The 27,107-nt window shown below is 38.2% G+C and overlaps 1 protein-coding gene across 4 annotated transcripts in view; it reads right to left on the bottom strand.

Moving 5' to 3' along the window:
• The window catches only part of palld (palladin, cytoskeletal associated protein), a 300,420-nt gene that overhangs the window by 140,724 nt on the left and 132,589 nt on the right, over window positions 1-27,107 (bottom strand). For all 4 annotated transcript variants that reach the window (XM_062982361.1, XM_062982362.1, XM_062982363.1 and 1 more), the window contains 2 exons: window positions 13,304-13,423; window positions 11,438-11,771 (listed from right to left, as the gene is read on the bottom strand). In XM_062982361.1, the coding sequence (XP_062838431.1) occupies window positions 11,438-11,771; window positions 13,304-13,423 (454 nt within the window). The remainder of the gene's footprint in view (window positions 1-11,437; window positions 11,772-13,303; window positions 13,424-27,107) is intronic.

Raw genomic sequence — 27,107 nt, 5'->3', positions numbered from 1 at the left:
GCAGAAAATAGCAAATACTTGGAATAACTATATAACAAAGTCAAGGAAGAAAGAGCAAAGGCAGGTTCACAGTTGAACATTGTAAGAAAATAAAAATGACCACAAGAAAGTAAAAAAAAAAGTTTTCCACAACTTTGAAGTAAACCATAATAATAGTGAGATAGTTAAAGACTTTCTATGTCTTGACTCAGTCATCAACCAGAATGGGAACTCAGTCAAGAAATCAGAAGACTAAGAGTTGGAAGGGCAGCCATTGAGGAAGAATCTCAAGTGTAAACAAATACCACTAAATACCAAAGTCATGATTGTCTATGCATATATGATTGGGAAAGCTTGATAGTGAAGGAAGCTGATAAGAGAAAAAAACTATTATAAAGTTGAAGGATGCTCTGAAGTGAGCATATTGTTTTAGAGCAGTGGTTCTCAACCTGTGAGTCCCCAGGTGTTTTGGCCTACAACTCCCAGAAATCCCAGTCAGATAATCAGCTGTTAGGATTTCTGGGAGTTGAAGGCCAAAACATCTAAGGACCCACAGGTTGAGAACCACTGTTTTAAAGGAAAGAGTTCAGAACTGCTTCTCAAAGCACTACTGTATTTTCTTCATCTTCAAGAGGAAGCTTATTTATTACTTTCCCTATCCCACTACCCCATTACCAAACATGCTGATCATTGATCTTCTTTGTTAGTTTGTCTATGAGAATGTCATAATAATATGAACATGCTATTGTATATACATGCTATTGTTCATCATGAATAATTATGATGAACATTATATTTAAGATGTTCAAGATATATCAGGCACTACAATATACACACATGAATATGCATACTCTATATCCAATTAAAATGAACTTCTCAAAAGATGGGAGAATTTCTGTGCATTTAGCCAGTGTCTCAAAAATACTGTTCTAGTTTAGTAGCCATAGTAATAATAACTACTTCTTTGCCTTGAAGTCTTCCAACAGGCATGGAAGGCTTGGAAAGAGGCATTTCTCTCCCACTGATGTAGTGTACATACAAGCTAAGAAACAGCCAAGGTCTCTTGGGTGCAGTTTAGAAGAGATTCCTGCTATTTCTATACTTACCATGGAAATGAGACCTCCAAGGTAGGAATCTGTGTGCCTTGCTCACCAGAAACCTGGCCCCCTGGCATGCAGATTTGTGGATGTTTGCAGCAGCCATATAGATTAATTCATTGTATCATGACTGGATCCAATAAAATGTCAACAAATGTTTTACAGTATTCCCTTGTTAAACAAGACCAGCCAGGAAACATAATGTTTTTCAATTTCGCAATTGCTTTTAAAATTTAATCTTTCATAATTTGAGTTTTTGTTATCAGACCAAGTATCAAGTAATAGGAGGAATGGTAATTTTCAACAATTACAATATTCTTATCTGGGGAAACAGTTTTCTACTTTGAACTATGTCTGAATTCAGACTTATCTTCTCTTGTGCAACACTGGATCACTATAAAATCATAATCAAACATATCATACCATGAAAATGCAACTTTTATGGCCAAGGTATGAGAATATTTTATTCCTCCTGTCAAATCAGAGATTAGCTTTTCTATAAGCAGGAAACTCTGTTAGTTCTCTCCAACTCTTAAAAAGGTCAGGAAAAAGGCAGCATTTATTTCTAAATATTAATAGACAGCTATGCAGCACTAGTATATTTCACCCCACTTTTCTCTTTTATGTCTAACACAAACTCATGTAAAATATTTTTATAAATTGGGCCATGGAGACTGCAAAGGGTACTCTCAGTAGTGCTCCTTGGACCAACCGCATCTTCTTGTCTTGACATTGGATCACGTTAGCTAAATACTAATTATATGTGCATCTATACTTGATCTGAAGCAAATTTTCCTTAGTTTATTTATTTATTTATTATTTATTTATTTACAACATTTATACCCCGCCCTTCTCACTCGAGGGGACTCAGGGCGGCTTACAAAAATTGGCAAAATTTAATGCCCAAAATGCAATCATAAAAACAAAACAATATAAACAGATCTATTAATAACATTGTTAAAACACATTATAAAAACCTTAAAAACGTATATATAATTAATTCAATTCATCCGAGATCCTCATGCTTCATCCTTAAATCAGGCCATGTCAACTTTGTCATTTACTCATCAAAAGCTTGGGCACATAACCATGTTTTCATGGCCCTTCTGAATCCCAGCAGGGTAGGAGCCTGTCGGATATCTCCAGGGAGGGCGTTCCACAGCCGGGGAGCCACCACCAAGAAGGCCCTGTCCCTCGTTCCCACCAGACGCACCTGTGAGGCAGGTGGGACTGAGAGCAGGGCCTCTCCAGATGATCTTAGTGATCTTACTGGTTCATAGGAGGAGATACGTTCGGACAAGTAGATTGGGCCAGAACCGTTTAGGGCTTTATAGGTCAAGACCAGCACTTTGAATTGGGCTTGGTAGCATATCGGCAGCCAGTGAAGCTGGCTTAGCAGGGGGGTTGTGCGCTGGCATGTCGTAACAATGGCCAAACTTCTCTGGGAAATCAGGCCAATTGTACAGAGTCCTTTAGTCATATATATAAGTACTTATTAATAGAAAAATTAAATCTACTTACATTTCACTTTCAGTAATATTTGGATAAGGATATTTATTTTTATTATGCTGAAAGCATATGGCAGTAATTCAGAGTTTTGGAATGTTCAGTGTTAGGAACCCTCTAAAAATGACCTTTTGGCTGGTGAATATCTATCAAGTACTCTCCTTGTTCAACAAAATCATCCAGTACAGATTTTAACTGCCCCAACACCTGAAAGTAGAGCTGACAGATGTCTCTTATTATTAAGGAAATTCCTTCTTTGGGACCTGGAAAGTTTGTCCCCCATAAGACAGGGAGGCGTCCCTCAAGAGCTGGAACGTTTTTATTCTGTACAGACTGCACAAGATGCCAAAATCCTGTATTTTGGATTGTGGATCTCTGAAAAGTGCAAAAACGTGTAGAGTAGGAGCCCACCAATGAACACTAGGTAATGTAAACTATATTTCAGAGGAACCACCTGGCAGTATCGTTTGCCTGAGAAAAACTTATGAAATTCATGGAGATGCCGTAAGTAGATAGATGACTTGAAGGCACATAAATACATTCAAATGTTTAGTGACTAGGGTCTAGTCTATGTTAGTTCATATTGCTAAGAAGGACCAACATGGGACTCATCCTGGCTGTTAGGTCTCTCTGTGATAGTACAAGAACTCTATAGGTAGGGGGACTATCAACTTATTCAAAAGAACCTCTTGGGCTCCTGGCTGCACATGAGATGACTAACTCAACAACGTAAAAAGTCAGTACCAGCCAAAGCTTGATCTCATTCTGTGAGATTTAAATTAGCCAATAGCCATTACTTTATATTGCTACTAATTTTAGTGATTTCATTGTACTATGGCAGATACTTTAGATAATGGGTTGTTTTGTGTTTTCCGGGCTGCATGGCCATGTTCCAGAAGCATTTGCTCCTGATGTTTCACCCATATCTATGGTAGGCGTCCTCAGAGGTGGTGCGGATGTCTGCCATAGATGTGGGCATAATGTCAGGAGAGAATGCTGCTGGAACATGGCCATACAGCCTGGGAAACGCACAACAACCCAGTGATAACAGCACGAAAGCCTTTGACAACACATTTTAGATATTGTTAATTTGTGATTTTACTGTTTTTAATATAGACTGTTGATGGCCTTGAGCTCTATGAGGAAGTGAGTTGTATACATAATTGCTTTGTTAATGCATTTTAAATTGTTTTATATTTGTTAAATATTGCACTTCATCTAAAGTACTTGTGTTATTACACAGTTTTTACAAGTGCATCAAATCAGTTACTCAGTCAAATAAATAATAATCTAATATTGAGCTAACAGTAATTTGCTTTATAATGCCAAACAATGCTCTATCCTACCCAGAGAGCCGTTCTCAAAAGTCTATTGCAATCTAATACAAATGATCAGACAACATGATACTTTCAAGGAAAATGAGAAGTGGAGTTAAGAATACTGCTCCATTGGGCAAAAATGAGCTCTCCTCCTTATCATTAAGTTTGAAACTTGCAAGATAAGAATGTTGCAAGATAAGAAAATTAGTACTATGGGATCTTGGTGTCCAGCTATAACCTAATCTTTATCCAGATTAATAATGGATAAATACATAACCACATCACAGACGAATTAGAGACAAATAAACATCTGAAGACAGGGAAGACTAAATGTTATAAGGAGATTACGTGGTTCTAGCTTTGTTAATTTTAGATCAACGTGCTCAGACTTTTTGATCTGGTCCTCAACAACTTTGCTTGACAGTTTGTTCCTTGCAGGCAGAAAGGTGGCTTTGACTTTTCGAAACAGACAAATGTTTTGCACAGTGTTCATGATTAATTGAAATAGCACTCCAACATAAATAGGATAAAGAGGGAGTTACATTTTTTTGAAAAGAGAGCTGTCAGCTCTTCTACAGGAAGCCCAGGATATTCACAAGGGTGTCAACGTGTCAAATGTGCACACCTTGAGCCGAAAGATTTGCTGTACTGGAGCCAACTGACATTACAAAATCCCGTCACAGATAATTAGCGTTCTTATAAATGTCTCTTCCTTCTCAGCAATTTCTAAACAATAAAAGGAGATTTTAAAAAGCTTGTTGTAAGATAATGAGGCTTTATTTATCAACTCTACTCATACACCCTTAGTATTACAATTATTTCTTCTTGAGAAAAAATCTAGTGTGTGAGAGAGTTCAACTTGGAATGAACTACATTTTACTTGTGCTGCATTAATATCCCATTATTCTATGCTTCCTATGCTTTTGATCTGGTGTTTTGTTTTCATTTACACAAAATTAAGAAGTATAGAAACTAAGAGACACAGATACAAAAAAAAGATCCACGTACTGTAGATGAATATTGTAGAACTCTTAAATTCCATCAGGTAGAGATTGTGAAAAGTACCTTAATCAGATGTTACTTGATTTATACTGACATGATGTACCACATGAACACTTGAGCTCCAAAAAAACATACCTGTATGGGCATGCCTTCAAATATATATATTGCATTATTTCAAACATTCAAATATTATCTAGCAGACAGGTAGATCTATGCAAGATATCATCCACAGAGATGTTGTTATTCAAGTAAACTGTCCAGGTGAACTGAGGGCTCATTTACAATGACCATATAATGCGGCTTGATAAAGTATACTGACAAAGCCACTGCAGCATGGGTGAAGGGGAATAAATCACATCAGGTGAAGTGGGGAGAAAGTCTGGAATAAGTCCCTCAATGCAGGTGCAATGTAAACCACATTGCACAGTGCGATCATCTCCACAGAATGTGAAGCGCATTGTAATAACAACAACAACAACAACAACAACAACAACAACAGCAGCAGCAGCCCGGAAAACTCACAGCAACCCAATAATAATACTTTATTTGTATTTTGCCCAATTTCCCAGAGGGGATTCAGGGCAGATTCCAGCATACACAAACACAAAGGCAAACATTTAATGCCTAGAAACAACCATAAGACAGATAAAGGTAAAGGCTTCCCCTTCTGGCTGAGAGGTGGTGCTCATCTTCATTTCTAAGCCAAAGAGCCTGAGTTGCCCGTAGGCACCTCCTAGATCATGTGGCCAGCATGACTGCATGGAGCGTTGTTTCCTTTCTGCTGAGGTGGTACCTATTGATCTACTCACATTTTGCATGTTTTTGAATTGCTAGGTTGGCAGAAGCTGGGGCTAACAGCGGGAGCTTACCCCATCCCACGGATTCAAACCACCAACCTTTCGGTCAGCAAGTTCAGCGGCCCAGTGGTTTAACCTGTTGTATCACTGCGGTCCCTTCTATTCACTGTGCTGAAGCACTCTGTAAAATCTGGAACAAAGGGGCAAAGGGTTGCCGAAAGGCACCCGAGGATATTGCTGGACAGCAGGGAACCAACTGACCCCCTGGGACAGGTAATTAATTAGCTCCACTTCTAACTACCACTCATTTCCACCCTTAGAGTGCTGGTATGCATCTTTACCAAAATGTAAAAAATAACCCCACCTCCTGCATTATTTAGTGATTGTCAAGCTGCAGATGCTGCAGATTCTGGAAGAGGATTGAGGTCACCCTCTGTGGCGTAGCTGGTTAGTAGCCAGCTGCAATAAATCTCTACTGACCAAGAGGTCATGAGTTTGAAGACAGGCCGGGTCAGACTGAGGACCAGACCATTGAATAGCTTTGCTTGTTGTTGAACTAAGCAACCCAAAAAACAGTTGCATCTGTCCAGTAGGAAATTTAGGTACTGTTTTATGTGGGGAGGCTAATTTAACTAATTTACCACACCATAAAACTGCCAGCAGTGTGCGGAAAGAAATGAGGAAGTACTCCATCAGGGACACAGTGTCACAGTGGATGATGAAGCAGCAGCTCCCCCTGTGGCCGGAATCGAGCATACCCTCATGAAGCTGGAAGCTGTTAAACTGCCTCTGTGTCTCTTTCTTTGTCTGTGTTTGTATGTCGTATTTCTAATGGCATTGAATGTTTGCCATATATATGTACATTGTGATCCGCCTTGAGTCCCCTTCAGGGTGAGAATACTGTAAATAAATAATATACATAATCACCTTCCTGGCCTTGAACCAGTCAAGAAATGGCAATCTAATCCACACAGCAAACCCGGTTTCTGCAAAACCTGTTCTGAACTGACCTAAGTAGTTAGTATAGATGAGCCCCTACTACTACACATTAGTGGCGGGCCAAGTCCTGCCCCTAAGTCCAGTCCCTAAGGCTGTATTGTGGCCCCCACTGGGCCCTGAGGGTACAAATAATTTTGCCACAAAATGCCCCCAAATACAAAAACAACAATTTCATTTTTCAAACTGTATCCCAAATCTTTCTCTAGGAAGGTGTGGGGCACACATGCACAATGTTTTTATACAGGTAAAGACGAAATCAAGCCTCAATATTTATAGAATATGAAATGACTGTTTCAATTATTTTTGGAACTGAACCAAAGCACAAACAAATATTTCTTTTAAAATGTAGCATATTGTTAGATCTATGCAGTATGCACTATGATGAAATAAGCCAGCCTCAGTTTCATAACTTACTTGGTCCTCAGATGTTTAAATGATAATTACCAATGCATGCACATTTTAAGGTAAAATAGGTTTAATTTTTAAAAATGCTAAAGTGTTTGGCTGCTCTTTTAATTATATGTATTTAAAGTCAAGGAGAGATTAAAAGGTGTCCGCTGAGTTATCAACAAAGGAAGTACAGAAAGTTCAAGGAATGTAGGAACTATTTTATCTAATGGGTTGAGCGATGCACATATTTTAGGAGCCAGTCTCTTGTAAAGTCATTCTTAGTTCAAGGCATGCATTCAATATATGAAATTTTCACACAAAGCACTGTCAAAAATTAATCACTTGAGGGGAAAGTTGGATTTTTAAAATGAGAGTTACAGAACACTAGCAGATATAGAACAGTGCTGAAAATTTATTTTACTTCATGTATAGTGGATGGGAAGTGTTAGAGCTACATACTCTCACTCCCTTTTCCTCATCATTCATGACAAGGGGGAAGATTAAACCAGAATTTAGGTTCACATTAGCAGATTTTTGATTTGTAAACAGGATTTGTTGCTAACAGAAACCCTAGTTAGTTGATAAATACACCAAGAACAACAATGGAGTGGTTTGCCTAAGTTTTTTAAAATGTTATTTTAAATCATAGTTCCTGGTTTGCATGTAATGGCAAATCAGAACTCTTATAAAGCAAAATTTAATTTTGGTTTGTTTTTGTTTCTGGTCATAAATGACGAGAATTGGGTTTTTTTGTACTGCAAACATTTCACTATTTTGTCTGAAATACCCTTGAGATTAGTAATATGGAAGTGGACTCTGGTATCAAATAAGTGTGGCTAACTTTATAATCTAGGAAGAGAACAGAAAAGCTAATCTTTGTTAAAATTTAAGAAATCTTGGCTCATTCTTAGAACCACAATAGATCTGACATTCTGTCTTAGATTAAGTAATTATTATTATTTCCTATTTGAAATGCAAACTTTCACACATCTGACAGAAGGGTTAATACTCATAAGAGGCTACTTTTATTAATTATAATAGACATATATTGCCACCCATTACATTCAGCGCAATGCCTTTGAACATTTTGTTCTCGTATCTAAATGATAGTCCCCATCTTTACAATAAACAAATGCAGAGTAGTAAAATGCATGGCTGAAATAAGCATACTGATAAAGGATCTTTCATTTTCATACATTTATAAGTACAGACAAGATAAATAGCTAACAATAGGCTTGTGCATTATGGGCAAACCATGATCCATTTCAGTGTCCTGGGTTCCCCATTTTTGGGGAGCCTCCCGAATTCGGGAGGAAGGATATCTGTTTTCACTCTGGAATACCAAAAATTCATTTTCTATCTGGCCCATTACTGGGGGGGGGGGTTCCCAGGCTCCCCTTCTGTCATTTTAGGCATTTAAGCTGTTTCTACTCTAGAGGAGAGGTGCTGCAGGCAGGCACACACACTTTCTCTCCTGGGTCCCTTCACTACACGACACACGCTTTCCAAGGCATTTTAAGGAAGCTTCCCCACTTCCAGGTAAGGAAGAGCAATGACCTCCTGGAGCTATCCTCCCAGGACTTCCTTTAAAAACCTCTTTTTAAATGCTTCCTTAAAGCTGTTTCTATTAGTTTCTACTCTAGAGGAGAAGTAACTGGTAATAGTTTTCAGGGAATTAGGGTTTTCTTCTTGTTTCCTGGGATTAATAAATAAAGATTAAACCGTGATGCCAAATAGGGGAGGAGGAGTCAAGATTGGCTCCCGCTTGCTTCCCTTCCAGGAGGATTTTCGTACCAGGAGGGCCCTTACCATTATGGGCCCACGAAGGAGCCGAAGGAACAAACTCCAAACAGATCTGCGCACAAATCTAGCTAACAACACCATCCAAAAGTAAGTATTCATTCGCATCCTATCTCTCTCATATTGCTGACCAAAATGTGACCTACATGTTGAAAAGCACCATGAGAAATACAATGATCCAGATTAAAACAAGATACAATACATATATTAGTCACACTAAGACTAAAAGAAGTACCATAAGACCAACACTTTGAGTTTAAAATGCATTCACTTGGAAAAATACTGCAAAATGTCTCATGTTTCAAGACTCGATGCAAATTCAGATGACTCAAGAATTTGTCTATAATGAAACCTGGCTCATTTCAAATGAATTATAGTGTCAGTTCAAGTTATACATAAATCAATCAATCAATCAATCTGGATTGAGTCCCAGAAGGGAGAACTACTAGTTCTTGGGTCTATAACTACATTGATTAAGTTTCTTTACTTGCCACTTTCTAATATGGCTTATCAGAAATTTGGTTGTATTGTCAAAGGCTTTCACAGCTGGAATCACCAGGGTGCTGAGTGGTTTCCAGACTGTGTTTTAGCAGCATTTTCTCCTGACGTTTAGCCTGCATCTGTGGCTGGCATCCTCAGGGAATCTGTGGCTGGCGATTTCAGGTCCTCTGAAGATGCCAGCCACAGATGCAGATGAAACACTAGGGGAAAATGCTGCTAGAACACAACCATACAGTCTGGAAACCACACAATACCCAAGTAATTTAGTTCTTTGTTGGAACTTTGAATTATAAGCCAATGCTAAATCTTTGCTTAATGGGGGAGCAACAAACCTAGATTTAGATTTATTTATAAAACTTTCTTTTCATTCTTGGTGAATTTCTGTTTACTGATGTTTACTGTTTACTGGGAAGAGAGAAGGAACAATTGGTTAGCAAGCAAAGGTCTTGTTCTTTTGAAAACAGTAAAATAGAGCACCTTTCAGAATTTTGATGCATTTCTATGTGTGAACACAGCATTTGCTTTTACCCTATCCATCCCTCTGCATTGAATTGATAGCAGTGCCTCTTCTTATCACTGAATTCTCTATAAATTTTCTCAGATTCCTAGATTTTGTTTTAGCAATCCTATTACTTGGGTATTCAGTTGGCAGATTTGGATTAGAACATGTCCTCTCTTGAACCTCAATACAAGACAAAAACCCACAATAATTTGTAGCTCAGTCTGAATACAGCAAGGTTTCCCAGCATCTACCTAAGTCAAAATGCAGCTCAGAAAGAGATGATGATATCATTCCATAAGAACTATGTTTAAGCCTCACAAGTAGCCACAAGAATTACGGTGTCTGACTTTCAGTCATAATGGGAAAAAATGTGATTTTCTTTCAAAAGCACGTATCAAGAACAATTGTGACTTAGAAGACCAAGGTTAAGTTGTTGGCAAGGCTAGTATTTATGTCTATCCAGTTTCTGTTCAACTTAATATTCATATAATCCTTCTCACACTCTCTCCCTCTCTCTCACACACACACAGTTAACAAATATTTAACAGTGTGTGTGTGTGTGTGTGTGTATAGAGATATATAGAGAGAGGTTAAGAGAGGTTTAAAGTAATGCTAGGATCCCTTTTGGTCCTCTAGCTAATGATAAACATCTAATGCCATCATCCTTCACTACTGGCCAAGCTGCCAAGAGCTGATGGAAAATGAGGAAAAGTGACCCAACACTCTACAGAAAGATGGGGTTTCTACCCCTGTTTTGAATGGCAGGAATGTTTATACCACAGATAAAATTACTGCTAAACAAATAAACAACAAAGCAGGAACAAAACTATTGGATCTCTTTTTACTGCAAAACTAAAACATTATTCAATTTATTATAGCTGGCATTTGTGTTAAAATTTCTCAGAACCCATCCATGTACTAATAGTTAACCAAACTAATAAAAAACCTATAAGGATAAAAAAAAGAGCACACAGACTAATAACCAAAGCTTTTTAAGTGAAACCATGTTCTTTTCCTATAATAAGGAAAATAACAAGCAGAGAATTAAATTAATGAGAACTTAGCTTTACTTAGTACATTAAGTCTACCGAGATATATTTAGGTATATTAAAAAAAAACCTGGTTACGTCATCAGGATTCCAATGCAAGTATGTTTTTCAGAGACACATTACAGCTATTTTTTTCCTCTCAGGAGCTCCAAATGATGATTGTCTTACCACTGCCACAACCTCTTCCTTCGTAAGAGATGAAGAATTACTGGTTGAAAGCCACCAATGTCAGTTTCATGGCCAAGTACGAATTTAGACTTGGTTTTCCCTAGTTTAGTTCATCACATTTTTAGCTGTAATATCACACTGGCATATATGAGGAATTTTTTTGCATTTATGATATCATAAATACCCTTGTAGATATTATGTGCAAAGAAACCTACAGAGATACCCATGTTTTTTTCAATTATCCAGAAGTTCTAGCATCTCATATGTACTTTAAATCAGCAGGAAATTCATTATTATGAGTATAAGCAGCAACAAAAGAACTACTCACAGCTTTGGTTTGGCAAACACAGGTGGCGGTGTTTTTGTGGGTGAAAGCAAGTTGCCAGGATGAGGAAGAGATCTGTCAGTGATGTTGCCATTCATCACCCCATTTACTCCATGGCTGGGATGAACACCATTAGTTTTCTTCTCTACAGAGTTGAGCTGTAATTGAAGAGCTGCGACATTTGATCGAGTATTTTTCATTTCATGGTTCTCAGAGTGCTTTGGAGGAAGCTCAACAGAACTAATCTCAAGAGGTGGAGGTGGAGGTGGGAGGTGGTGGAAGTCATCATCATTCTGCTCTTGCATCAACAAGTCTTGGCTGTGGTTTTCAGAGTTGGCTGAAATAGTGAGGGAAGCAGGGGAGAGATAACATAATATTAGAGAAGGAGATTGGAGACTATAAAAGATATTCTAGCTATAATAGATAGTCTGATTTATCTCCACAAATGTAGTATTCGTTCATTGATGGTGAGGTCACCATTTCGCTTTCTTCTATATAACAGCCATGCCAGAAGGATTGCCTTTGTCAAGTTTTCATGGATCACAGAGCTGATGTAACCATCTCTGTGAATATTTATCCTGTGTTATTGAGCACAATGTAGGTTAAGCTATCTGTCAATTAAAAACAGTAACCAAATTAGGAATAGACAAGTATTGGCTGAACGAGTGAACTGCATGCATCACAGTATTGTTAACACTCATCATTTATATCCAACATCACTGTGCGTGAGAACCATCAAATCATTCCAAGGCTTGTCTATGGGTTTCTGGTTTACATTTCACATTGACAAGGAGGGTTTCATTTCTGCTTTTGAGTGTAACTTACTTTTTTTCCATTTTGCCTCTGCTGCCACCTAGCCTTAGAATCCTGGTGTTAAAAGCTGCCCAGTTTAGACACATAAAACATCAAATGCAGGACAGGGGAGCACATTCATAAAAATTAAGCTGATTTAAATTAAATGTACGTGCTAAGAAGCCAAGTGTTCACAATACACACTTTCAATGAGCAACTGGTAGATTTAATCATTGTAAGTAGTTCTCAACCTGTAGGTCCCCAGATGTTTTGGCCTTCAACTCCTAGAAAGCCTAACAGCTGGTAAACTGGCTGGGATTTCTGGGAGTTGTAAGCCAAAACACCTGTGGACCCACAGGTTGGGAAATACTGATCTAGTAGATAGATCTTTTGGTTAGTTATCATCACCAAATATATACTTTAAAAGCCGAAATGTACTGGGTGTAGTATATCATTGGAAATAAATACATCTGACCAAAACTCTTATTGCAGGCTTAATGATTTAACATAATGTGGAATGAGACCGCTTTGAAGGCAAATTCAGAGCTAGATTGGGAGTCCTTTCTTAGTTGCGAAGTCTTTTTTCCTTGCATCTTGCAAGTGCTCAATATCAGGAGTTTGTCATCCAAAATTTAATGCATTTATAGGATCTAAAAATATCTGATTTCCTAAGTCAGCACAGAATTTTCTCATTCTATTTCATTTTCACAGTTCATATGACTGAAACTGAGATCAGTCTGAAGCCACAATTTCCCAGGAAGGTAACTCTTAGATGTAGATGCTTGAGAACCCTCGACTTTCACAAATTGAAGCTGCACTTCAGAAGGTTTAGAGATTGATATAGCTTTGAGGATTACGTAGCAGCCTCTTTGCCCCGTCAACATTAGACATTCTTCCTACAACAGATGCAGAATAATCAAAGGATGTGGGAAAGACCATCAGAGACTAAACAGGAGACGCACTCAGAAGGGGAAGCAAGCTGTCCCACTCTACTGCTGCAGCTGCAGCAAAGAATGGCCAGAAAAGATCAACAAGTTCTACAAGTGCAATAAACACCAAATCAGCACCATTAAATACCTGACAGCACAGTCAGTTTTGCACTGCTTGAGACCGATCCATAATCATTTCTTGCTGTGCATGTGAAGATTCCCGCATCTTCAGGGAAGGTCTCTGCTATCACCAGTGTACATATCTCTTCTATATAAAAAAGAATGGAATATATGTATGAAGAACATAACACTTTGTTTCAGTTTCACAGAAACAAATGTGGGACTAGTTTAGCTGGAATGCTCTTTAGCTGTAGCTTCCTGTTTCCAGACGAGAAGAATAATAACAGAGAAGCACAATAGTCAGAAACAGTGCCAGGAATGGACCAGGTGGATAAAAACCAAAGAGCTTTATGCCTCAGAGAGCCACATCTAGGCAGATACAGTCAGACCTCCATATCAATGGATACTGTATCAACAGATCCAACCATCCATGATTTGAAAATATCCCCATCCCCCCAAAATCCCAAAGGGTAAAGCTTTATTTTGCTATTTTACAAAAGGCAAATAACTGGACTTGAGCATTCATAGGTTTTCTATCCGCAGGGGTCCTGGAACCAAACGCTAGTGGATACCAAGGGCTCACTGTAGTTTTAAACTCAAGTCCCATTGCCAATCACGCTCAGCTAAACATGTTTGCAGTCACCTGGTGGACCTTTCTCTTCAATGTAAGAATATATTAGATCAAGAAACCTGGCCAATCTGGATTTCTGGTTACAAATAGCAGTGCTAAGGACATTCAGATACTTTAACTTATATTTGTCTTGCAGATCTATCTATTCTTATATGAGAAGGTCAGAAGTGGTGGGCTGAGAATATACTACTAATGCTCCTTCTACACAGCCATATAAAATACAGATTATCTGCTTTGAACTGGATTATATGGCAGTGTAGACTCAGAAAATCCAGTTCAAAGCAGACAATGTGGATTGTTTGCTTTGATAATCTGGATAATATAGCAGTGTATAAGGGGCCTATGTCACCATATAAAAGGAGACGTTAAAAGAAGAGCTTGGGAGTGAATTTTCATAATTAGTTCTTTTCTGCTACTTGTGCTTAAAATTTGGGGCTTTATTATGCTGTTTAAAACAGTAACTTACTGCACATGTTTTGTCATCAATCTTGCAGATATTGTTCCTTTCTTGTGATCGAAAAAAAGGCATACGATTTAAAACATTCCTATCAAAATGCTGCTAACATGATTTAAAAGTAATACTTACAATAAATTCGATTACTTTTATTCCCACAGAGTAGCTTGTCCCCACTGGTATTACTTTTGAAATGTGACATTTCCTTCATCAGTACATGCATTACTTATACTGTAATTTGATTTGGTTACTTCCAAGCACTGGTAGAAATTTCCCATAGTCTTCCCAATAATATCTAACTCTAAAATGGATAGGTTTTGCATTAGTAACTCTACACTCAAAATCAAATGCAACCTTAACTTCAACTACATTAACAGAATACATGTATGTCTGTGGTACATATTGAGTTTAATCAGCAGCAAAGTTAGATTTTAACACCGTAAAGTCGCAATTCTTTATTTGTTTAAATGAGAGAAAGCCCCCTTGAATACTTCTGAGAGGAAGAAGAATGGAAAACATCCCCTGAAGAAATCTTGCCAAGAAAATCCCATGATGGGGTTATCCTAGGATCATCATAACTCAGAATAACTAAAAAGTATGCAACAACAACAAAAATAATACTTCTGAGAAAATATGTAGGGGAGTATAATTCAACAGATTTATATTTGTCTCACATTAAAAGTAAATATTCTTGTATAACTTTGAATGTTTCTAACCTCATTGTGTCAATATAGAAGCAACTAGACAAAATGAACTATAATTATCTTCCACCTCAAGTTAAATTATCTATTAGGGTTGTGTGCTGACTTCATTTTTTTCTGTTTCCTCAGCTTCCTTTGGTACCTTCGGTACTTTGGGAACCTGTAACAATAAGGGTCCTTCAAGTATGAAAACCCGCCTGACACGAAAGCAAGCGGGAGCTGATCCTGGCTCCTCCTTCCCTGTTCAGCATCACAGTTGAATCTTTTAGATTTTCCTTTATTTTCTGGCATCACAGTTGAATCTTTTTATTTTCCTTTATTTGCTGCCAATAAATCAAAAGGAGCCTTTTTTGGACGCTGAATGAGAACACCCATTCAGTAGTGTGCCCGTTTTCGGGTGGTGCTGGAAAACAGATATGTGGGGTCCAGCTACATCCAGCAAGCAGAAATGGATAGCGATTCATTCAAAATGCACAAGTCTATTATCTATCTATCTATCTGGAAATTAATTCTTCATGCTGTTCTGAATGACAGCTGATAGGTGTCTCAATTAAGTTAAATATATTTTTCCTTTCAGGAATTATTATGTATATATCCAAACACTTCCTGTGCTGGAGACAGTCTGAAAATGAAGGACCAATTAAGAAGGTACAGTATAGGATTCCCTCTCACCGCCAGACAGTAGAACAACTTCTGTTGGCAGCACAAAGCAATCTCCAGAATAAAACAAAATTTTTGTGGTTTTGTGGCTATACTTACTACAACACATCCATTTTAATCTGATCTACATCATGACTAATGAAAGATCACACCAGACTATTAATAGGCAAGGTGGGATTTCTTTCCTATCCAGACACATATTTTACAATGTTAGCAGTTTTGAGACAATAGACTCCTTTTATGCAATTTCATTTGGGAGCGTTAACACACAGATTTGTTTTATAGAGAATCCGGATTGTACATCTTTTGAAAAGAAGACAAAAAAAAGAAAAAGAACATTTCAGCATTATTTTTACAAAACTGAAGAAAGTAACAAGGTCTCCAAGGATAAGTGGATGTGAATGGATCTAGTAGAATCACCATCTTTGTTCAACAGAAATCAGAATAATCAGTGTTGTCTAATTAAACGATTGGTTTTAGGGTCCTTCTATTTACCACTGCTAAAAGAGCATAGCTTCTAGGAAGAGGCCCTTTTCACTCTTGGCATGTGGTTTGAGAGTCTCCTTCTCAGAGAAAAACATGGCACCTATTTTATTGTGGTAGTTTTCATGCTAAAGGTCTTTTTAAAAATTCTCCAAGATACTTTTAAGAACCGTTTCTATTGCTTCCGAATATTAGGATAAAGGTTTTCCCTGATGTTAAGTCTAGTCGTGTCCGACTCTGGGGGCTGGTGCTCATCTCCATTTTTAATCTGAAGAGCCAGCGTTGTCCATGGACATCTCCAAAGTCATGTGGCCAGAATGACTGCATGGAGCAGCGTTACCTTCCCAATGGAGTGGTAGTTATTGATCTACTCACATTTGCATGTTTTCAAACTGCTAGGTTGGCAGAAGCTGGGGCTGGCAGAAGGAGCTCACCCCGCTCCCGTGGATTAGAACCGCTGACCTTTTGGTCAGCAAGTTCAACATTTCAGCAGTTTAACCCACTGCCCAACTTTTGTATTTTGCTACTGCTACGTTTCCTTTGGTTTTGTATTGAATAGCTTTTCTAATTATTTGTGTTAGTTTTCTTCTGTATTGTCCCTCATTATCATTTTACAGTTTGTATTGTACCTTTTAATAGATTATACAGGATTCAATGATTCTCAACCTCTGGGTCCCCAGATGTTTTGGCCTTCAACCTGCAGAAATCCTAACAGCTGGTAAACTGGCTTGGATTTCTGGGAGTTGTAGACCAAAACACTTGGGGAGCCACACATTGAGAATCACTGAGCTACACTGTAGAACGAATCACACATTCAATGCCACTTCCACTTCACTTATAAAATGGTGGGTACATCTTCAAATGGCACTTCCTTGAATGAATCTGTTATCCTTTTATCTTTGATGCAGTTCTTCAGTTTATTGTTTCCATCATATATTTAGGTTTTATATTGGTCATAGGACATCCCCACTCTTGGTTTACATTTCCTTTATCTTCCTCTAATCTTGTGGAAAAATCTGCTGTTCTTCCTTTTCTGTTGTCATTTTCTATTTCTCTTCACTGATTATTCATTCTCCGTGTTCATGTGTACAAGCTGCTGAACAGTTGCATTCAGGGCCCTGTCCCAGTTTTGTCGCCTTGTACATGTACTAATATCTCCCCCTCAACAATTTGAAAAGATGTGTCATCCAGTAGGGCTTCTCTTTCCTTTTGGGTAGTAAAAGTGTATTTTTGCATTCTTCCCTGACAATGCCCTGGCTTCAGTTCAGCATTCTTCTGGCTCCCAGTTTATTAAGCTTAATATTGTTGTCTTAATAGTTTCAACAAATTGATAGAATATGAGGCATTGATGGTTCTCACGTCTGGAGTCCCTAAAGTTCGGGACCTGCCTGTCTTCGTGACTGCGTCGTCCCCTATGAACCTACGCAATCTCTGAGATCTTCCGGGGAGGCCCTCCTCTCGCTTCCACCTTCTTCACAGATGCGTCTGGTGGGGATGAGAGAGAGGGCCTTCTCAGCCGTGTCCCCCTGGCTCTGGAACTCCCTCCCTAGGGAGATTAGGTTGGCACCCTCTCTATCCCTCATTTAAGAAACAACTGAAAACTTGCATGTTTAGGTTGGCCTTTGGTGAGACAGTCACTGGATCACCAGCCTCATTATAATTCTATTCTGAATTTTATTAGGTCCCTCTTATTTGGGTACTTTAATCTGACGATGCTATCTCTATATTGCTGCTGCAGTTCCCCCACCTATGAAGTTGATTGAATTGTATAGGTGGTTGTTTGATATTATTATTGTTGTATTAACTCTTGTGTTATTACCTTATTGTGTTTTCACTTGTGTATATTGTGCAAATGTATTTATGTCGTTACTTCTGTGAACTATGTTGACTGGGCTTTGCCCCGAGTGAACCGCCCCGAGACCCCACGGGGAGATGGTGGCGGGGTATAAATAATAATAATAATAATAATAATAATAATAATAATAATTAAGAATCGTACTTCAAAATACACTGGTCCAGTAAAAACCACTTAAGACAGTCTCATTTCTAACAGAAAAGAAGTCATGCAAGACCTTGCAGTAAATGTCCCAAGGTGGTGATGACAAGCATCTTCCTAAAAAGAATGAGTAGCACCACATGAAATGCTTGCTTACTTTTCATGGGCCAAAATGTTCTATACAATTGTCCCTCTGTGTTCATGGATTCTGTATCAATGGATTCAACTGTCAACAGTTTGAAAATATTTAAAACAAAATTTCCAAAAAGCAGAACTTGATTTTGTCATTTCAATACAAGGACAACATTATATTCCACCACTTATATAATAGGACTTGAACATTGTCGTTCTGCCTGTGTCACTTGTGTTAGTGCCTGATGTCAATGAGGTTTCTGGGCCTGGGCCTGTGTCTGATTGCAATGGGGATGATGGTCTTGATAGGCTTGCCTTAGAGCCAGAGGCTTCTGCAGAACAGAGACCAGAACCTCAAGGCCAAATTCCTGAAAGGGGCCACTTTATTGAGGGAGATTCTTTAGATACAGATGCAGCTGTAGAGGGTAATGAGCTGGCAGATAGGAGGCAATAGTTTTGTAAACAGAGAGAGAATTCCCAGCTTCTTTGTTGGTCAGTTAGTTTTCGAGGAAAAAAACCCAGATAAATTATCTGCTGCGAAAGTGAAACAAAATGTCTTTTTCTCAGGGGAGGAGTTTTATTAAGGCAAAGGGAAAAGCCTGTTATTTCATTGGGGTCAATGTTGTTGCTTCAAGTCAGTCATGCCTGTTCATGTTTTCCTATATGGATTTTGATTCATAGTTCCTGTCATGCCAAGTTTTGCTCTTTGAATCCAAGTGTATTCTTTCCTGGTTCCAGTTTACCAAGTTGATGCCTTGTCTTTTGGGACTTACTCTGCCTTGTGTTTTTGGATTTTACAACCTTGCGATTTATTCCTGTACCTTGGAAGTGGTGGACTATTGCTGATGTTTTGAAGAAACCTTTTGAGACTTTAGCTTTTAATCCTTTTTATTGCTTGGCTTTTATATATATTATTCAACAAACTGCTGGCTGATATATTCAGTTGGTGTGGTGTCTTATGGTTAGAGAGGTGTAGCTCTGGGATACAACATTGCGCATAGATTTTTATATCAATGTGGAGTCCTGGAACTAACCACAATGGATACCAAGGTACCACTGTTTATATGTCTGCTTGTTTGTTTGTTTGTGGGAAATGTATGCAAAAACAACCATAAGAGTTCTATGAGCAAACACCTTTGGGATTGGAACTGAATGAGTTGCTTATGTTCATTCTCTCTTCTTTTTCTTAAGAGGAAAATATATTTTTTCAGTTATTGCCAGGGTAAACACAAGAATATGCTTTAAACAATGTCTCTTTTATTTTCATAAGTTATTTCTTGACAAACAGTTTCATCATAGAAATGCATTCCAAAACAACTTGAGCCCTGAGTTTATTTAATATTTGACTAAATGAACACAACATCATTCAGTCTGCTGAGACAAGCAGACCTCCCCCCCCCCCGACTCTCTTAAAAAAAAAAAAAAGAACAGTGTTTTAGAGGTTGGTGTTTAACAATGAGAGATTTAAAGGCAAAACTGCAGAGCAAGAGCACCAAATATAGTCAGCAAAACACTATGTACTGCTATTCCTATAAACACATTTGAGTTGAATCCTGATTAAGCTAGTCACATTTTAAAATAAAATCTTAGCCCAACTAACTGCAATGAGGCTAAAGTGTAATTTTCTCCAGTTCTAACCAACTAGGATTACAGACTTTTAGGATTTATACTAGAGTACTGGTTTTAAAAGCTGCAATTTTGTGCATTTTTTAATGAACGCATCTAAGGATACATATATTCTCCTAAAAATATGACACAATAACATTATTGTTCGATACCATCTCCTTGCTGTAGATTTTTAACTTCGAATATGCTTTAATGATTTTTAACTGGGAATTTTTAAATACTGTTTATATTTCATTCTGTTTTAATGTTTGCATATTTGTATATTTTAAATTGTATGCTAGTGCTTTTATGTTAAGCTGCTTTGAGATAAAGCAGTGTATAAATAAATAAAATAAGCAGCCAGTCCTTAAAGCTGCAAGGCCATTAAATGCTAATCAAGGAGGCCAATTGCTACATTTACACTTGCCTCAAAAAGGCAAGAATTCTTTCTTCCACCCTGGACTTCCCAGATATATAAACCCCTCTTGCCTAGTTTTCAACAGACCTCACAACCTCATAGATGCAGGCAAAATGTCAGGAGAGAATGCTTCTGGAACATGGCCATACAGCCTGGAAAACTCACAGCAACCCAGTGATTCCAGCTATGAAAGCCCTTGACAACACAAACATAATAATAATGGAATGGCTGTCTAATGGGAACAATAGAACCACACAAGCATGGAAAACTAAATGTACATTTCCTGACAGAGTGCTGACTGCTGGAAAAGAGGATACACAACACACACAAGATCTTTAAAACCTCATTGTGATAACTCTTGTCTTATCACTTGAGAAGGGGCAATCACCAGGAGAAATCACAATTTTTCTGGGTTGAAGTTTTACCATTTGCTTTCAACTTCAGCCTCTTGTGCTGCTATTGGATGGTAAAATATAGACATTCATTTTGACCTTCATTCTTTCATTTGGAATTTCAGAGGATCTTGGGCAGGGAGGGGTTGGAGTTGTGTAATTCCTTAAGGACATTCCCAATTAACCTAAAGCTGCTTCCGATCTCTTGGTGAGGCACTGTGTTTGCACAGTACAACCCTTGTATCTGCAGGACTGGTATACTCAGTTTTATTTATCCACATCTGATAATATTTGTTTTCTCCAGGAGGTTTTGAGGGCCTCCAACAGAACTCTCTGGTATTCTTAGGCCAGAAGTCCTTCATTTCATTTCACTATTATTCATAGGTTTGTATATCTATGTGATATTTCGGAATATGTTCCTTGTGGATATTGGGATTGTACTCTGATGACTTTTGGTTCCAGAAGGCATCAGAGCAGTGGTTTTCAACCCATGGGTCCCTAGATGTTTTGACCTTCAACTCTCAGAAATCCTAACAGCTAGTAAACTGGCTGGGATTTCTTGGAGTTGTAGGCCAAAACACTTGGGGACACACATGTTGAGAACCACTGCATCAGAGTGTGATTCAGTGGTCATTTTGAATACGCAGTTATTGAAGTTATTTTGCAGGATTACCTAGAGGTAAGAACAAGCTTTGTTGGACATTTGCAATAAGAATGGGGTGGGCAACCTGACGTCTTTCAGATGTTTTGGATATTGGTCACAGTGCTGGAACTTCACTAATCAAACAAAATTAATTTGTTCTGTTGTATTCAGGTATTGGTTAAAGAGAAGACTTAGAATCATAGAATTATAGAGATAGAAGAGACCACATGGGCCGTCCAGTCCAACTGTCTGCCACACAGGAAAAGCACAATCAAAGCACCCCTGACAAATGGCCACCCAGCCTTTGTTTAAAAACCTCTAAAGAAGGAGCTTCCACCACACTCCGGGGCAGTGAGTTCCAGGAAGAACATCATGACTTCCTAGTTATGAAGTTCTTTTTAATATTCAGGTGGAATCTCCTTTCCTGTAGTTTGAACCCATTGTTCTGAGTCCTAGTCTTAGGGCTGCTTCCCTTTTAAACATTTAAACTATTTGAACTATTTAACTATTTAAACATTTAAACTATTTAAACATGGCAATCATGTCTTCTCTCAGCCTTCTCTTCTGCAGGCTAAACACTTCTCCAGCTCTTTAAGTCTGTACTCATAGGGCATGGTTTCCAGACTTAAGAAGTTAAATTTATATGCTGTTAGCTGGGTGTCAATTTTGGATTACATATGGGGACAGAACTATATTTCTTGTATTTTATGAAATTCCCATTCAGAAAAGAAGAATTCATCATTTCTGTAGGAGACCAGCAACCAACTGTAGACATACTGACTACTCCTACTGACAAAAAAAGAATAAAACAGAGTATAAAATCATTTCTTTAAAAAAATCAGGAAAGGAAAGGCTTGCTGTTCCACGTATTTATCTATAGAAATGTCCAGCTTTGTTCTTTAGCCTCCTGCTTCCTACTACTCTTCCCTTCTCTGATTAACTTAAAAATGCTGGATTAGCCCTCCACGCTATTTTGTGCATCCCAGTTGCTTTATCAAGCAGCAACCTTTCTCTTCAGCCTCACCCATCTAATGAACTGTTCCCCTTCCTAGAGGGAAAACCTGGCACCATTTTCTCCTGTGCAACTAGGGGTGGGATAGTAGGGTCATTTGGAGACTGAGTAGATAATTAAGCAATGGAAAAGGGAAAAAAATGGCAGGAAGAAATAGTGTACTGCTGAATTCAACTTTCTGCAGGTACAGCAGAACAGAAAATAAGAGAAAGAACTGAAAATACCAGAGAAAATCAACACAAAATGCAAGAGAAGACTAACATAAGCACTCATCTAACAAAATTAGTTTTGCTTTCTTCAACCATGGGTTAAAGAGAAAACTTAAAGTTTGATTTATTTGCTGCTGGCTGTCACTTTTGGACTACATATGGAGATGGAATATTTCCAACCCAGGAGTCCTGTGATGCGGGTTCCATGTTATTACATTTGTCTGTGCTGTTCCGTAACGAGATCCCTTTCTTACACTCTCTTTCCTATACAGCCATTCGAAGGCTACATTTCACACCTGTAGTTTCCTTCTCATGTTACCTATGCAACATGGGAATTAATCAGGCACAGTTCCTTTTAGCATAAATCCTGAGCCATATTCGAAAAGTTCTTCATAGAAACTGGGGCTGCATTGACATAGGGAGGGGTTACTGCATGGCTTTTCACATGATCTTTGTGATCAGAGCCATCATGGGGCCTTCCTTGAAACAGTAAAAAGATTGCTGAATCTAAAAAGTACATCAGAAGTACACAAAAACCTGAAAGATCTTTTCCATGTTCTGTGTATAGGTCTTGGTTTGCTTAGAACTAAGTACACAGCTTGAAGAAGAGTAACAGAAGATGTAGCAATATGATGTCTGAATAGAAATATATATTTGGCTTTTTAAAAATGAGCTTCCTTTGGATCTGTGTGTCCAATGAATTCATCTCCCCCCAAATGTTTTTATGGTTAGCAATTCCCTAATCAGACACACACCAAGACACACACAAAGAAGTGGAAAAAGATCTTGAGTATTATATTTTTACATACCAAGAGACAATTGTTTTAAGGAAATTTAATATGCTTTGTGGCTGCTTCCAGACAGCTGAGTAATGGCCAAAGCATCAACAGCTGGCAAATGATTCTGCAGGTCTCCCCTTCTTAAAAAAAAGCAGACTGCTCTTTGAAGGAGTCAATCAGCATAAAGTCAAAATGTCAAAATAACGTGGGATTGAGCAGGTAATTTGACAAACTGTGATGTTGGCCTTAAGTAATTTGACTGGCTATTAATTCTCAAAACAGTCTGAAGAGATTTGTGATGCAGGCTGATTTCCGTCTAGACAGAGAAAGGAGTGTAAAACACATTAGGTAGATACAACTTAGCCATGACAAGAAAAACCTGTTTCATAATAACTTGGCCACATGAATCTACAAAGCAGTTTTCTCTCTCCTCTTGACCCCACAGTGACTGATCTGTTAGATGCAACAATAGCCCATCCGGGGCTTGGTGTGTGGAGATTAATAGATGCACAGATAAAAGCTGTCTCTTTGCTTTCCCCTTCTGTTTGTTACACCAGTATATTTAAAAATCTAGCCAATGAACAAAATATTTTAGGAATAGAGGCAGAAAATTCCAGAGCTTAGTCAAACTACTCTTTCCTTCTTTGATAATGACAGGTGAGGGATTCTGGAAGTTGTCTTTCAAAGTTGTCAGCTGAATTGTAACATCACTATAAGTGTTTGTATTTTAGACCTGTCTGCACTTCTTTGGAAGCCCTTATTTGGAGGGCGAGTCCTGGGAGCTGAGCCAGGTTTCCCTCATCCTTAAGCCAGCTGGTATCTTCACCTTCACTTCCACATATTTATACTAATTTTTGGCAGCATCATTATAATGGCCAAAGTACCTGCTACAAGTTGCTAGCATCATGTCATATGTTCCTGCCATATTTCTACCAACTTTTGCTCCTCCAAACTACACATGAGTGGGCTCTTTCAAACATGGATTTCCTTCTGCTGAGCATTTCTGGGGAGAGGATGGATGAGCTCCCTCTGTGAGCTTCAGCTCCCCATGTGGGGACATGAGAGAAGTCCCCAACAAGGATTGTAAACATCAAACATCCAGGCATCCCCTGGGCAATGTCCTTGCAGATGGCAAATTTTCTCACATCAGAAGTGACTTGCAGTTTCTAAAGTAGCTCCTGACACACACACACACACACAAAATCTCTGGTGTAAAACAACCACCTTTCTCTTATTTTCTTCTGAAGTTCTTTGGTCTTTTTCACCAAACTGCTTCGAATTACAATTCAAATAGCCTTTAATTATTTGATTGCTATCCTGCCTTTCTTTCCAATTGGGACTCAAAAGTAAACAAACAAACAAACAAACAAAAAACCCCCGAGCAAATTAAAACATTATAAATTGTAATATTAAAACGCAGTTACAATCTCAAAATATGATTGAATTAAAAGCTATACAAAAGTACGTCTATTTTTTTAAAAAAAGACAACCCAGCAATTAAAAGCTCCTTTCAGACAACTGTGATTTTTGCCAGTCAATAAAAGGAAAACTGAGTCAGGGGCCCTAGCCTCTCTTTAAAGGAGTACCAAGAAGGCATTTTCATGCTAATGTAAATAAAGCCAAAAGTGATAATGGAGTACAACTCTGAGCAAGGAGAAGAGTAAGTGATGCTTTAAGACAACAGTACTATCTCACCATCTTAACATGGAAGCAACTGTTTCCTATGTATTTCTCTAGTGTTCACTTGTATTATATCGAGTTGCAATTGTTACAACAACCCTGCTAAGTTAAGTATTATTGTCCTATATTTTAGATATCTTATATTTTAGATGAAAGAACCAAGGCTACCCAAAAATAAGCTTCAACTAGGAATTTCCTGATTCTTAGCCACTATAATGCTTGAATATGAAATGCTATGAATGAATAAATATGTTGACATTTCTGTGTAATGCCAACCTCTATGGGTGCATGTACATTAACATAGCCTGCCAATTTATGGTAATCATATGAATAGGGGCCGCGGATAGGTTAAACCGCCAGCTACAGAAGACCTTGCCAACCAGAAAGTTGGCAGTTCAAGCCGTGGATTGGGGTGAGCTCTCACCATCAGCCCTAACTTCTGCTTACCTAGCAGTTCAAAAACAGCAATGTGAGTAGATAAATAGGTACCGCTGTGGCAGGGAGGTAAGGCATCCTTGAAAAGCATGCCAGCAATTCAATTAGGAAGGCATCCATGGACAACAGGCTCCTTGGCATGGAACAATGAACCAACAGCACCTCCCCATGGCCAAGTCGAGCACAGCTTCCAAATGCCGGAGATGAAAAAAGAGGGAAGCCTTGCCTCTGTTTATGTACTGTCTTTGTTGTCAACTGTATAATGGCACTGAATGTTTGCCATACATGTATCATATAATCCGCTCTGAGACCCCTCTGGGGGATAGAGTGAAATATAAATAAAAGTGTGTGTGTGTGTATGTACACACAATATCATAGGGTTTTCTTAGGCAAGGAATACTTCGATGTGGTTTTGTCAATTACTTCATCTGAAGTAGCCTACAGAATCTGGTATTTGTTGGCAGACTCATCCAAATACCAACCGGGATTGACTCTGCTTAGCTTCCAAGATCAGACAGGATCTGGTGCTTTTAGGTATTTAGACTGTGCCTGCCAATATATAGTGTTCTTTAATCTAATTTTGAAAAAGTTACTTTTTATTACAGTCTCCAATAACAAAGTTCTAAACACCCAGCCATGTTGTCTGGAAAAGTTTGAGAGTTGTAATCCAAAAAGTAACCTTTCCTAGCTTTTCTGACATCATTGTTTTTACTGGCTGGTGCTGATGCAGCAGCAACCACATTAACAGAACTAAAGAGTCTGTTTGCCCAATGAATGGGAAGCATTTATATATATAAACCTGGGTATATATATTACCCTGGGTAAACAGGAAGGATCCCTATGACATACCATCTAAGAACTTCAGTCACATAACAGGAGAAATATTGCAAACAAAACAAATGTACAGAAGTTTCGTCTCCCCTTTTATTTGAGAGCTGGCAAATTCTAAATGTTTCATACTACTGTATATACTAAAATAGGAATTTGGGGTGTTTTTTTTTCAAGATAATTCTACATTCCATAAAGAAGAGCTTAGTAAAATTTGATCTTCAGACTAAAACTTTCAGAATCTGAAGACAACACTGTCAGTATTCGTGTTGGTTTGGGATTGTGGAATTTGGAATCTAAAAATAGTATTTCCCAAGCTCTTCATTTAACTCAGGGGTTAATCCAGAAATTAAAATATAGTTTTTCACAGTCTCATTTCATAATTTGATTTAATGGAATCTAGTATTTAGGTGTCATAAATCACAATAGAGTCTACAGTAAAATCAGAAGCTGTTGTATGTACCATGAAAAATAAAAAAGACAAAGGCCTGAGAACAAATTAAGCATAAACTTCATCCAAAATGATTAAAATACAGTACTGTAGTTTGGACATTTTATGAGACAACAGACCCATCTGAAAAGATCATGAAGCTTGGCAAAGTTGAAGTCAGTAAGAAAAGAAGAAAACTGTATTACTGTAAATTGAATGATTCAATAAAAAATGCTCTTGGAGGATATCTTGACTCATTCGTTCACAGAGGCACAATAAATTGAAGCTGACTTAATGGTAAAGTAAAGGTAAAGGTTTTCCCTTGACATCAAATCTAGTCATGC

Source organism: Anolis carolinensis, chromosome 5 (genome assembly GCF_035594765.1).
Source record: "Anolis carolinensis isolate JA03-04 chromosome 5, rAnoCar3.1.pri, whole genome shotgun sequence".
NCBI lineage: Eukaryota > Metazoa > Chordata > Lepidosauria > Squamata > Dactyloidae > Anolis > Anolis carolinensis.
Note: the sequence above shows the minus strand (reverse complement) of the source record. Positions and strands in the feature narration are given on the sequence as shown.